We start from the raw sequence: 14079 nt of genomic DNA, 5'->3' as shown, positions 1-14079 counted from the left end.
CTGCTGGAGGGCCGCCCAGAGAAAACCGGGCTGGAGCATCTATTCACAGATTTCAAAAAAAAAGTTTGATGCAATAGCTGAATTAATTAGGCCTCCCAAGAATAGCTGAGCCAATGCAGCATTCTGTGTGTGCAATTTAATAAGCCTGCATATTTAAAAAAAAGTTACAAATACTTGGGAAGGTATGCAACGGAAAGTTCCTGAGGACCCCACTGGGTAATGTCGGTGCCTTATGGCCTGGGAGCTGCCCACGCCGGATCCTCCAGATCCTCCAACTGGCAAACAACAAAGCCGGGCTGACAGTCTCCCTCCCTGGCGTGTCCCTCTGCGCTTCAGAGGGAGAGAAGGAAACGGGTGAGTCCAAAACAAATCGCAGGCCGCCAGGAACTCCAGCACTCGGGCCCAGGAGCCTGCTGACCAGGCCCTCAGCTGGGTGCCAAGTGGCCCTCACCCTGCACGGGGGACTCTGGGATTTGCTCCCTGGCAGGCCCAGGGAGACGAACCAGCACAGTGCTGGGGCTGCTGAGTCTCGGCCCTCCGCCACTAACGCCGGACACCTGGCTTCATTTTGGGTCTGTGTCCCAAAACTTCAGGACACCAAACAGGGAGCAGAGCCAGTAACAAAACCAGGCCTCGCCTGGCCCGAGCTCTGTCTCCTGGGGCTCAAAGCTGGGAAGCTTCGGGGTAAGGGCAGCCACCTTCACCCCAACCCCAAGGAAGACCCGGGCCTGAGGCATCCAGCCGCAGTACGGCTGGATGGAACTTCCCTGACCTCGGGACAGGCCGCTTTCTCGGCAGCACAAGAGGCCTGTGCCTTCCTGGCCTATCTGGGCAATGGCTGTGGGCCTTTCCCACACACCAAGCCTGGCCCCGCACCCCACCGCCACCAGCCCCGCCCAGGCTCGTCCTGAGGAACCGGCAGGAGGGCTTCCTTCCAAACCCACTGGCCCTGCCCAAGGGAACGCTCTGAATTTCCCCTAAACGAACCGAAGCCTTGAGACAGGAGTGAGGCAGAACACAGGTCCCGGCCTTCGGAGCCCGGAGCGCAAGGCCCAGGAGGTGCCCCCCCACCCAACGCACCGGCCCCACCCCGCGCCCAGGCCTGGGGCCACTCACCCGGGGCACCCGCCGCTTGTACTTGCTGCCATAGTCGAACTTCTCCTTCACGTCGTCCAGGCAGCGGCCGAGGCGCGCCTGCTCCTCCTTGCCGGTGTAGTCCTGGCTCAGCAGGATGTAGGCCCGCCAGTTGGCCGAGTCGAAGCCCCAGTGGCAGGTCCGGTTCTCCAGGGCCTTGTGCGAGTGCACCACGAACTTGTGCGGCGGGTACATGAGGCGGCAGTCCAGGCACTGAATGCAGGCGGCGCTTGGGCTGCTGTAAAGCTCAGGCACCAGCAGCCCCTTGCACTTGCCGAAGCACTCGTGGTACACGCGGACGCTGCGCTCGCTGAGCTCCAGGCCCAGCGCCAGGCTGGCGGCCAGCTCCTTCTTGCAGGGCGGCGGGTAGGCGCCGCCGTAGAGCAGCGCGTTACACAGGCGCTCGGCGTCCGTCTTGGTGATGAGCCCGCACGAGGGCGCCGAGAAGGGCAGGATGCCCATGACTTTGAGGATCTCCAGCTGGTCGGCCGTGCAGCGCGAGCAGTAGATGTGGAGCTCGTCGCACACCGAGTTGATCTGCTGCAGCGAGAAGTCGCGCAGCACCGAGTTGAGGATTTGTGGCAGGCACAGGCGCTTCTCCCCTCCCACCACGAAGCACGAGATGGTCTCGCCCTCTAGCACCGTCTCGCAGCGCTCCGTGGAGCGGTCGGACGGCATGAAGAAGGGCCCGGGCAGCACGGGCGGCGGCGGCTGGATGGCGGGCAGGTGCAGCACGGGCGGCGGCTCCGCGGCTGCGGGCACCGGCGCGGGCACCGCGGCCGCGCCCGCCTCCTTGGCGCTCTCCTTCTTGTAGGCCTCCTGCGCCCAGCGCGCCGAGAAGGCGGCCGGGCCGCCCAACGAGCTCATGGAGCTCAGGTGGAACTGTTCCAGCGTCTTCTGCAGCCCCGGGTGCGGCTGGAAGCCGCCGCGGCCGCCCGCCGCCGCTTCCATGGTGCGCTCCGGCTCCCCGGGCCGCTCCCGCTCCCGCGCGCCCGGGCCCCCCCGGCCCCCGCCGCCGCCCCGCGCGCCCCGGCGGCGTCCGCGGCCCCGACCCCGGCCGCCCCCTGCCGCCGGCTCACGACCGATCACGGCCGCGGCCTCGCCCGGGGGCGCGAAGGGGAAGGCGGGCGGGGCGAAGGGGTCCCGCCGCTGGAGTCCGCCGCCGCCCGGGCCCGGCGCCACATCCACGCGCCCCGCGCCGCGCCCGCCGCCGCCCGGGCCCCCCGCGCGTCCCCCGCGCGCCCCCCGGGCTCTAGGCGCGGGGCATGCCCCGGCGCGCGCCGCCAACGCCAACGCCAACGCTCGCGGGCCCGGGGCTCGCGGGGGGCGCGCGGGCAGGTGGCGGCGCCGAGAGGCGCGAATCGCCGCGGCGGCCGAGGCCGAGGGGCCCGGGAGGAGCGGGGGCGCGGGCGCGGGGCCCGCCGGGCCGTCCTCGCGCGGCGCGCCGCCGCCGCCCCGCTCCTCCCACCGCGCGGCGCCCGCCCGGCTCGTCCCGGCGGCGCTGGCCGGCCGCGTCGCGCCCGCCGCCGGCCCCCGGCCCGCCCGCCCGCCGGCTCCGCGGCCCGCCCGCCCGGCTTCTGGGGCGGCGGAGGCGCCTCTCGCCCGCGGCCCTCAGAGCGCGGCGGCGGCGGCGCGGGGCTTGGGGCGCTCGGCGAACATCCTCCCGGCGGCTCGCTTCGGCTCGGACTGAGCGCCCGGCGCTGAGCTCACGCCGCCGCCGCGCCGCCCCGCCCCGCGCCGCCCGCTCCGCCCCGCGCCGGCCCCGCCCCCCGCGCTGTTTGTTGCTGTGCGTCCGCCTCAGCCAGAGCGCCGGCCAAGAATGTGACCCGCTCCCCAGCCGGGCTCTTCCAGGAACGCGCGCTCCCCGCCCGGACTCGGCCGCGCTCGGCTCCGCTCGCCCGGGATTCGGCTGCGCTAGGACCCGCCCTGCTACGACTCGGCTCCGCTCGCCCGGGACTCGGCTCTGCTCGGCCGTGCTCGACTCGACTCGGCCCCGCTCGGCCTTGCCCGCCGACGGCCGCTAGCGCGGGCGGAGGCGGAGGCGGTGGTGGCGGCGCCCGGGGCCCCCTTCCGGCCGAGGCCGCTTCCTGCGCTGCTGGGAAGGCGCCCGTCTCGCCGCCGCCGGGGCCCAGAAACCCACAGGCTCCCCGCTCGACCGCAAACCAGCTGGGACGGCTGGCGGGCCACGCCACGCACCCGGGGTTCTCCCAGGGTGGGACACCACACAGCGGGGAGCCCGGGCGCCTCTGGGGTCCCACACACCACAGGGATGGTGGCCACGCGGGGGGACTTCGCGCCACGTGACCCTGGCGGCGCAGCCCCGCGGCCCCCGCTGCACCGTGGCCCGTGGCTCGGTGGCCGGGTGTCAGCGGCTCCCGCCCGTGCCAGCCCCGCCCCACCAGACCGGGGCTTCGGGCCTGGGAGGGGCGGCGCCCGGTGCCCCCGCCGCGGCCGCTCTGCCGGCCCCTGGCCGGGTGGCTTCTCAGGATCTCGGCCCCGCGGGTCCCGACGGGCAGACTGGCGAGACCCCTGCCCTCCGCCCCGGGGCTGCGGGGCGCTTCCGTCCGTCCGGTCGGGCCGGCTCTCCACGCCTGGCCACGCAGTGGGAGAGCCACAAGCCCTGGCAGGCCGAAGTGGGAAAGCCTGGGTCCCAAAGCTGGACGGTCGGCCTGGTGGTCCCCAGAGGTGGCAGCGTCCAGCGAGGCCTGCGGGCTCCGGGACGCAATGGGTGGGAGGGGGTTGGGGGCTGTCCTCGCCCGAGGCCGAGGGACATTCCTGCCGCCCTGGGCCCTGGCACCTTTTCCCACGGGCCACGGGTACCCAGGCTGGCTTTCGTGCTGGGGGAAGGCGAGAGGGCCACACCGCCGCAACCTGGGTGACCAGCTGTGACCTCCTGCCTTGGGGGAGCCGACCGGGCGTCCCTGTACAGGACTCTCCTGTGTGGAGAGGCAGCCAGGACCTGCAGGTGACCCCAGGGCGGCTCCATGCGTCCTCCCTCCACTGCCTCGGAGGTTGACTCTCCTTGTCATCGCCCTCCACACTGTCCCCCCACTCTTACTGTTCACTCCGTTGGCCCCCACAATCGGAGGCCAGGCTTCTGTCTATGTTAACACATCCGAAAGCTGGGTAAGAAAGTTATTTCCTTAAAAGGGATATTTAGGCCGGACTCGGTGGCTCACGCCTGTAATTCCAGCACTTTAGTAGGCCGAGGCGGGCGGATCACAAGGTCAGGAGATTGAGACCATCCTGGCTACCACAGTGAAACCCCGTCTCTACTAAAAATAAAAAAAATTAGCTGGGTTTGCTTCTAGTCCTAGCTACTCGGGAGGCTGAGGCAGGAGAATCCCTTGAACCTGGGAGGTGGAGGTTGCAGTGAGTCGAGATGGCACCGCTGAACTCCAGCTTGGGCCACGGAGCAAGACTACGTCTCAAAAAAAAAGGTATTTAACCGGGCACGGTGGCTCATACCAGTAATCCCAGCACTTTGGGAGGCTGAGGCAGGCATATGGCTTGAGCCCAGGAATTCAAGACTAGCCTGGGCAATATAGTGACACCCTGTCTACAAAAAATAATTTTTTAAAAATTAGCTGAACATAGTGGCCTGCACCTGTGGTCTCAGCTACTTGGGAACCTGAGGTGGGAAGATTGCTTGAGCCTAGACGCTTGGGGCTGCAGGAAGCGGTGCCCTAGTCGCACTCCAGCCTGGGTGACAGGGTCACACCCTTTTTTTGAGGCAGACCCTGTCTCAAAAAAGGATATTTAGGCCGGGCGAGGTGGCTCACACTTGTAATCCCAGCCCTATGGGAGGCCAAGGCAGGTGGATTATTTGAGATCAGGAGTTTGAGACCAGCCTGGCCAGCATGGTGAAACCCCATCTTTACTAAAAATACAAAAAAATTAGCTGGACACAGTGGCAGGCGCCTGTCATCCCGGCTACTCAGGAGTCTGAGGCACAAGAATTGCTTGAACCTGAGTGGTGGAGGTTGCAGTGAGCCGAGACTGCACCACTGCACTCCAGCCTGGGCGATGGGGAGAGACTATCTCAAAAAAAAAAAAAAAAGAAAGAAAAGGGACTTCTTTGTTTTCCTGGAGATCGTTTAGTTGGCCCACATTTTGTACAAAAAAAAACAGTAAATGTTGCACTTGATGTTGTCACTTCCTTCCATCTGGATTTGAATTCCATATAACTCAGTCAAACTGTAACTCAAAGAAGGTGGCTGCAGCCAGGCCTGCTGGGAAATGTCTCCAATCAAGCAGAGAATTCCTCCTGCTCCTCTGCTGAACCAGGAGCTCTGTGCAGGGCCCCAGCAGGGGCTGTGCCCACCCAGAGCCTCTGCTTCCCTCTGTGCCTCTGGCTTTGCAGGGTCCTGGCATGGACCAACACTGTCTCCAGACTTCGGACCCCTGGGAAGCAGCCAGAGGTGTACAGTAGAGTGAAGGTGTAGGAACAGGGTGCAGGGACAGGTAAGGGCCTGGGGCTGGCCTCTTAAGCTACCTCCACCTTTGTGGACTCTGAGACTTCCTTCCTCCAAGACCACGGAGTTTCCAAGGCAGGGCCCCCACCCCACCCTGCCAAGGGTCAGAGCAGCCATGCCTAGAGGGAGCCCGCAGGGTCCTCTTTTCTCCCTGAGCTTGAGGCGGTCTCCCACCTGCTCCCCTTCCTCCCTCCAGCCCCACCCAGCAGCTGCTGAAGCCAGTCACCCACTCAGGCCACCGGGCTGGCAGGCAGTGGGTCAAGGCTATAGGCCCAGCCATAGGGTGGAGTAGGGTGGGATGGACTTGGTGCCTGCCCAGAGGAGCCCTGGCCTCCAGGCAGGGCAGGGACCTCCCAGCTTGCTCCCTGGCCCCTGCCACACTAACAGGCTTGGTCAGCTGGTCATAAGTTTGTCCCTTATTCAATGAGTTCCTACGACTGTGGACACTGGGACTGGGGAAAGAGACCAAGTTGTGCCCTGAGAGACAGCAATCAGCAAACCTACTAGTATAGATAGGATCGAGAGCCTTCAGCTCCCCAAAAGGCCTGGAGGGGCTGGGGCTGGCTTTAGGCAGGGAAGGCCTCGTGGGAGGCTGGCCTTGGAGTTGAGACACCCCACCCTAAGGAGCCAGCAGTGTGGCAATGAGCTGGACAGCGCTCCAGGACCAGAGCAAGGAGGACACTGGCAGAGCAAGGGGTCCCCCAAGCTTTAGGGGAGCTCGGAAACCTAGGCGGGGAAATGTATCGCAGACAAGCTCTGCCCTGCCCTGCCCTGCTGCCACCACCCACTCTCCTCAGGAAGCAGAAGGAAGGCCTGGTAGCAGCCAGGCACAGACTGCCATTGGCAAAAACATGCTCAGTTACTGGGGAAAAACACCTTCAAATGTGAAAATAAAAATTGCTCAAGTAACATAAGCTTCGTAGAAATTTTTTTTTTGAGACAGAGTTTCACTCTTGTTGCCCAGGTTGGAGTGCAATGGCGCGATCTCGGCTCATTACAACCTCCACCTCCAGGGTTCAAGCAGTTCTGCTTCGGCCTCCTGAGTAGCTGGGATCACAGGCACCTGCCACCATCAGCTAATGTTTTGTATTTTTAGTAGAGACAGGGTTTTCCCGCCGGGCATGGTGGGTCACGCCTGTAATCCAAGCACTTTGGAGGCCAAGGCGGGCAGATCATCTGAGGTCGGGAGTTCAACACCAGCCTGACCAACATGGTGAAACCCCATCTTAAAAAAAAAAAAAAAAAAAAAAAAAGGTTAAAAAAAAATAGAGACAGGGTTTTCCCATATTGGCCAAGCTGGTCTCAAACTCCTGACCTCAAATAATCCACCTGCCTTGACCTCGCATAGTGTTGGCCAGGCTGGTCTCGAACTCCTGACCAGTGATCCACCTGCCTCACCCTCCCAAAGTGCTGGGATTCCAGGCGTGAGCCACTGTGCCCGGCAGGTAGAAATTTTAAAAAGACCTTTGTCTTACTTTGGATTTCTGCAAAAGTAGGCCCTGAGACAAATCTTTTATTTTATTTTGTTTTATTTTATGTATTTATTTATTTTGAGACAGAGTCTCGCTTTGTCACCCAGGCTGGAGTGCAATGGCACTATCTCGACTCACTGCAGCCTCAGCCTCCTGTGTTCAAGTGATTCTCCTGCCTCAGCCTCCCGAGTAGCTGGGATTACAGACATATGCCACCATGCCCAACTAATTTGTGCATATGTAGTAGAGACAGGGTTTCACCATGTTGGCCAGGCTGGTCTCAAACTCCTGACCTCACGTGACCCGCCCGCCTTGGCCTCCCAAAGTGCTGAGATTGCAGGCATGTGCCACCCTGTCTGGCTTTTTATTTAATTTTTTACTTATAGAGACGAGATCTCACTATGTTGCCCAGGTTGGTCTCAAACTCCTGAACTCAAATGTTCCTCTCCTCAGCCTCCCAAAGTGCTGGGATTACAGGTGTGAGCCACTGTACCCGGCCCAAGACAAAGATTTGAGTTCAGTGCTGTGCTCGGGAGGCCATCCAGGGAAGCATAGGTAGGGGTCAGAGCAAATGAGCGGGGGAGGGGAAGCCAGGCCCTAAGGAAGGGGCTGCAAAGCCTCTTACCCCTGGGCACCTGGAGCTGGATCCTCAGGGTAGAGCTCAGGGCTCAGAGCCATCCAGTGCTGCCCTCATCAGAGCCCCAAGTGGGTGAAGGACCAGCACTGGAGCAGGAGATGGTTCCCCTCAGGAAATGAGCTCAGAGTCGCAAGAGTCAGTTTCTCGCTGTTAAAATATGGAAAGGGAAGAAGGAACCATGTGGTATTGGATTGGAATTATCAGTCCCTGCGTGATCTTACAAATGCCCATATTTATAAAGAAAACTACTGATGTAAATGTGTTGGCCAGGCGTGGGGGTTTACTCCTGTAATCCCAGCACTTTGGGAGGCTGAGACGGGCGGATCACAAGGTCAGGAGTTTGGGACCAGCCTGACCAACATGGTGAAACTCCGTCTCTACTACAAATACAAAAATTAGGTGGGTGTGGTGGTGGGCACCTGTAATCCCAGCTACTCAGGAGGCTGAGGCAGGAGAATCGCTCGAACCTGGGAGGCAGAGGTTGCAGTGAGCCAAGATTGCGCCACTGCACTCCAGCCTGGGTGACAGAGTGAGAATCCATCTCAAAAAAAAAAATGTGCCTTGTGTAAGCATGTCAACCCTCACTCTGCCCACCAAGAGGAGGGATACCTCAGCGGCAGTGAGCACACCAGGAGCCCATTCTTAACTCCTAATTTTCATTCTCTGAAGAGAACCAAAGTTTGTTTGTTTGTTTGTTTGTTTGTTTTTGAGACAGAGACTTGCTCCGTTGCCCAGGCAGGAGTGCAGTGGAGTGATCTTGGCTCACCACAACCTCCACCTCCTGGATTCAAGAAATTCTCCCTCCTCAGCTACCTGAGTAGCTGGGACTACAGGTTTGCGCCACCACGTCCAGATAATGTTTTGTATTTTTAGTAGAGACAGGGTTTCACTGTGTTAGCCAGGAGGGTCTCGATCTCCTGACCTGGTGATCTGCCCACCTCAGCCTCCCAAAGTGTTGGGATTACAGGTGTGAGCTACCGCGCCTGGCTGGGAACCAGAGTTCTTTAAAGAGATGGCTGACTCCAGGGCTGGTAAGGGAGAGACAGTAAGGACGAGAGGTAAGGCACAGCCGGTCACATGGAGAGGGCATGGAGCCCCAGCCCATGTCTGCCAAATCCACCAAATAATGACAGTAATAGATAATAATGATAGTAATGGGTTGTAATTATCAAATGAAATAGGAAGCCATGAGTATCTATACATATTTTAATATTTATCAAAATTAATATATTAATGAATCGAAAGCTTAAAAAAGCTATCTGCATAGTTTGAAAGTATCAGCTGGGCACAGTGGCTCACGCCTGTAATGCCAGCACTTTTGGGGAGGCCAAGGTGGACGGGTTGCTTAAGCCCAGGAGTTTGTGACCAGCCTGGGCAACATAAAGGCCCTGCTTCTACAAAAAAGTTAACAATTAGCTAAGCATGGTGTGCAGCCCTGTAGTCCCAGCTACTTGAGAGGCTGAGGCAGGAGGATCACTGGACCCCAGGAGCTCAAAGGTGCAGTGAGCCATCATGGTGCCACTGCACTCCAGCCTGAGCAACAGAGCAAGACCCTGTCTCAAAAATAAAGAGCAACAATAACAAAAATTAGCCCTGCATGATGGCATGCACCTGTGGTCCCAGCAACTCAGGAGGACTGCTTGAGCCAAGAAATGCGAGGTTTCAGTGAGCTAGGGTAGCAAACAGAGCGAGACCCTGTCTCTAAAGAGGGAGAGAGAGGGAAGAAGGAGAAGAGGGAGGGAAGGAGAGACGGAGGGGGGTGGAAGTCGGGAAGGAGGGAGACAGGGAGGGAGTGAGGGGGAAGGAATCTCCCCCACAAAATGCTAATTCGTCACAAAGGGAAAAAGAGTGTAAGTTCCAGTGGAGACACACACCCCACCTTAACTGAGCTATCACGGCGGACTCCGTGGTACTGAATCAGTCAGAATAGTACCCCACCTGACAGGCAGGAGGAGCAGACCATGGCGTCACATTTGTGCCCTTCCTGCAAAGATGCATAACCCGCATCTGTCTGTGATGAGACCTCAGGTAGGGCCACATGGGGAACCTTCTCCAAAAGGCCTGGCCTGGAAGCTTCAAAGAACAGTCAGGGAAAAGCCCAGGAAGGTCCGGACCAATGGGGACATGGCCATGATGACAGCTCAGTGCAAGGTGTGGACCCAGGCTGGTCTCTTTACTGCAAGGGACATCACTGGAACAACCAGAAAGCCCTGAGTGGGGTCTGGCTCCACGTGATTTCCTGCCCTGAACCGCTGTGTTGGGGCGTGTACCAGAATGTCCTTGCTTTGGGGTGTGGTAGAGCACTGTACCAGCAACAGACCCGCAGATGCTTCAGGGGAAAGAAGTTCCTGTACTATGCTTGCAACTTTTCTGTAAGCTTGAGATTGTGTCAAAATACAAATTTTATTTTTAACGACATTGGGAGGAGGAGGCACAAGTTCTCCACTCGGCCCTGCTGAGCCTGAGCTGTCAAGCAGGCTGCAACCTGGGGCTTTTGACAGCTGAGGAGTGGGGCTCGGTGAGTGTGGGACCAGGAGCACAGAACACCAGAGCAACTGCTACAATCCAGCCAAGATGGTGCAGGGTCCCCTTCTGAGTCCAACACAGACACATGCTGGATAAAATAGGTTTGTTTTTGTTTTGAGATAAAGTCTCATTCTGTCACCCAGGCTGGAGTACAGTGGTGCCATCTCGACTCACTACAAACTCTGCCTCTCAGGATCCAACAGTTCTCCTGCCTCAGCCTCCCGAGTAGCTGCAATTACAGGTGCCTGCCACCACACTCGGCTAATTTTTGTACTTATTTAGTAGAGATGGGGTTTCACCAGGTTGGCCAGGTTGGTCTTGAACTCCTGACCTCAGGTGATCCGCCCACCTTGGCCCCCCAAAGTACTGGGATTACAGGTGTGAGCCATCACGCCCAGCCAGATTTGCTTTTAAATGTTCTGTAAAAAGGCACAAGGAAGGAAGCTGTGCAGAGCTAGAAATGAAGGTAGCACTCAAGCCACAGTGGTAAGCAAGGATGGAAACCAAACTGCCAGCCTGAGGCTTGGGCCTGGTCTTGAGTTCCCTGAGGGCTACTGGTTAAGGCCAGTGAGAGACAGAGTCATGGTCACAGGACCTTTCTGAATGGGATCTGGAGCTGGGCTGCCATCATGACAATAACAGCTAAGAAGGGTCTGTCCCCGTCCAGGAAATTTCTGCCCACCAATCTAGACATGGAGCCCAGAGAGTGACCAGCCCAGACTGAGAGAGAAGGACACAGGGCTCCAGGAAAACAAGGAACCAATGGAACATAGGATGCAATTGACTAGATCAAACACTGTATAGAGGGCTTGTTGGAAGATGCAGGTGGGGTGGACCAGAGGCACAGAGGAAACTCAGCAGAGAAAAAACGAAGCCAACACTAACTTCAGGAAAAACAGAGAAAACCTAAGCAGACTTTACTACTGGACTCGGCAGTGAGTTATAATACGTAGTTATACTAGTGTCATCGACTTAAACAAAAATGATGCAATTGCCATTTGGGAAGACAGAAAAAGAGAAGGTGGGGTGGAGCAGAGAGCACTGGGTAAGAGGAAAACCCTCATTCTCCAGTAATATCTCACCATGTAACCGGGCCGGGTGCCGTGGCTCAAGCGTGTAATCCCAGCACTTTGGGAAGCTGAGGCGGGTGGATCACGAGGTCAAGAGATCGAGATCATCCTGGTCAACATGGTGAAACCCCATCTCTACTAAAAATACAAAAAATTAGCTGGGCATGGTGGCGCGTGCCTATAGTCCCAGCTACTCAGGAGGCTGAGGCAGCAGAATTGCCTGAACCCAGGAGGTGGAGGTTGTGGTGAGCCGAGATCACGCCATTGCACTCCAGCCTTGGTAACAAGAGCAAAACTCTGTCTCAAAAAAAAAAAAAAAAAAAAACAAAACCTGCTAAACCAAGAAGGAGCAGTAGGAGCACACAATTTAGAAATATGGAGAAAACTAAAACCAAAACACTGGCTGAACGCTTTGGAAGAGGCTGATGCCAGGGCAATAATGAAGCACAGAGGAGGGCTGGGCCTGCTGAGTTCTACAGACTCTACAGTTTCAATACTAACTTTGGGGGTTCTTTTTGTTTCTTTTATCTATATACCTGTGTTTCTTTGGTAACTACTAAAGTAAACACACTAGAATTCCAAACTAAAAATAAATAATAGGTTGGGTGTGGTGGCTCATGCCTAGAATCCCAGCACTTTGGGAGGCCAAGGCAAGCAGATCACAAGGTCAAGAGATGGAGACCAGCCTGGCCAACATGGTGAAACCCTGTCTCTACTACATATACAAAAATTAGCCGGGTGTGGTGGTGTGTGCCTATAGTCCCAGCTAGTCAGTTGACTGAGGCAGGAGAATCACTTGTACCCAGGTGGCAGAGGTTGCAGTGAGCCGAGATTGCATCACTGCACTCCAGCCTGGACAGCAGATCAAGACTCAATCTCAGAAAAATAAATAAAAGTAAATAACAAAGAAAAATGAGCACACATTCCCATCAAAAGTCACCATCATCTGGGACATTGAAAAATACTTTGAACATGTCAATTAAAGAAGGAATCAAAATGGAAATCACAATGTTTTGTTTGTTTGTTTGTTTTTTGAGATGGAGTTTCGCTCTTGTTACCCAAGCTGGAGTGCAATGGCGGGATCTCGGCTCACCGCAACCTCCGCCTCCTGGGTTCAGGCAATTCTCCCACCTCAGCCTCCTGAGTAGCTGGGATTACAGGCACACGCCACCATGCCCAGCTAATTTTTTGTATTTTTAGTAGAGACAGAGTTTCACCATGTTGACCAGGATGGTCTCGATCTCTTGACCTCGTGATCCACCCGCCTTGGCCTCCCAAAGTGCTGGGATTACAGGCGTGAGCCACCGCACCCGGCCGGAAACCACAATGTTTTAAATTGTTGATGGAAACAGTAGGCCGGACACAGTGGCTCACGCCTGTAATCCCAGCACGGCGGGAGGCCGAGGCAGGCGATTCACGAAGTCAGGAGTTCAAGACCAGCCTGGCCAAGATGGTGAAACCTGTTTCTACTAAAAATACGAAATTTAGCTGGGCATGGTGGCACGCATCTGTGGTCCCAGCTGCCTGGAGGCTGAGGCAGGAGAACCGCTTGAACCTGGGAGGCGGAAGTTGCAGTGAGCCCAGATCCCACCACTGCACTCCAGCCTGGGCAACAAAGCGAGACTCAGTCTCAAAAAATTAAAAAAAAAAAAAAAGGAAACACTGTTGCTGAGAATTCCTGGATACAGCTTACTTACATGGTACTTAGAATTTTATAGCCTTCAGGTCATACCTCAAAAAACAAGAAAGTGATTTTTGCCACGTGAAGAATCTGCAGCTATCTTAAACTTTCTCCTTTGTGCTGACCTGCAATTTCTTTTTTTTTTTGTTTTAATTTCCTTTTTTTGAGATAGAGTTTGCTCTGTCTCCCAGGCTGGAGTGCAGTGGCATAATCTCAGCTCACTGCAACCTCTGCCTCCCATGTTCAAGCAATTCTCCTGCCTCAGCCTCCCGAGCACCTGGGATTACAGGCACGCGCCAACATGCCAGGCTCATTTTTTGTATTTTTAGTAGAGACGGGGTTTCATCATGTTGGCCAGGCTGGTCTCGATTTCCTCACCTCATGATCTGCCCACCTCAGCCTCCAAAAGTGTTGGGATTATAGGCGTGAGTGAGCCGCTGCACCCAGCCAGTTTTTTGGCTAAGGAAGCTGCCTGCACTTCTGTTTGCCCTCCCTGTTCTTTCTCTTGAGCCATCCTGCTCAGGAGAGCCCTCAGCTGCCATGGGGTCTTCTGTGAAGTCAGTGGCCTGACCTGTCCTAGGCCTGCTGGGCTTGGGTGGCCTCGGACATGTGTCAGCCTCCCTGTGGTGGTCTTGGAGCCAGGGCCTGCTTCTTGAGGTCACTTGAGATGATGCTTGGGAAGTCCCCATGGCTCCTGGGGGCCGTGGATGGTCCTGCCCTTGTGGCCATGGGGAACCAGAGGGTGAGACCACGTGGCTGGCCGACCACCTCACTCAGAGCCACAGCCCAGCACCTGCCCACTCCCCACAGGGACGAAACCAGGTCAGGCAGCAGTGAGGTCACCCAGCCTTGCACAGCCTGTGCCAGGCATTGGGCCATCCCGGGCCCCAGGTGTCTACCCAACCCCATCTTGGGCCCACACCCAGAGTGTGACAGGGCCCAGCCAGGCCCCAGGCTGGGAGACAAGCCTGGCTCTCTCAGGCTCCTCTTCCTGCAGGAGCCCCTGGCAGCCTTGGCCCAGTGGCACAGGGACCTTGGGGGCTGAGGGCACAGCAGCAGGACGGATGGGCCAGAGGGAGGGAGG

General features: G+C 57.6%; 1 protein-coding gene across 2 annotated transcripts in view; it reads right to left on the bottom strand.

Moving 5' to 3' along the window:
- Positions 1-2533, bottom strand: part of SKI (SKI proto-oncogene) — a 75216-nt gene extending 72683 nt beyond the window's left edge. For both annotated transcript variants that reach the window (XM_035307439.3, XM_035307440.3), the window contains exon 1: positions 1117-2533. In XM_035307439.3, the coding sequence (XP_035163330.1) occupies positions 1117-2085 (969 nt within the window). In that variant the 5' untranslated portion in view covers positions 2086-2533. The remainder of the gene's footprint in view (positions 1-1116) is intronic.
- Positions 2534-14079: the final 11546 nt, after the last annotated feature.

This window comes from Callithrix jacchus, chromosome 7 (genome assembly GCF_049354715.1).
Source record: "Callithrix jacchus isolate 240 chromosome 7, calJac240_pri, whole genome shotgun sequence".
Taxonomy (NCBI): Eukaryota; Metazoa; Chordata; class Mammalia; order Primates; family Cebidae; genus Callithrix; species Callithrix jacchus.
The sequence above is the reverse complement of the archived record's forward strand: the minus strand, read 5'-3'. Positions and strand labels throughout refer to the sequence as shown.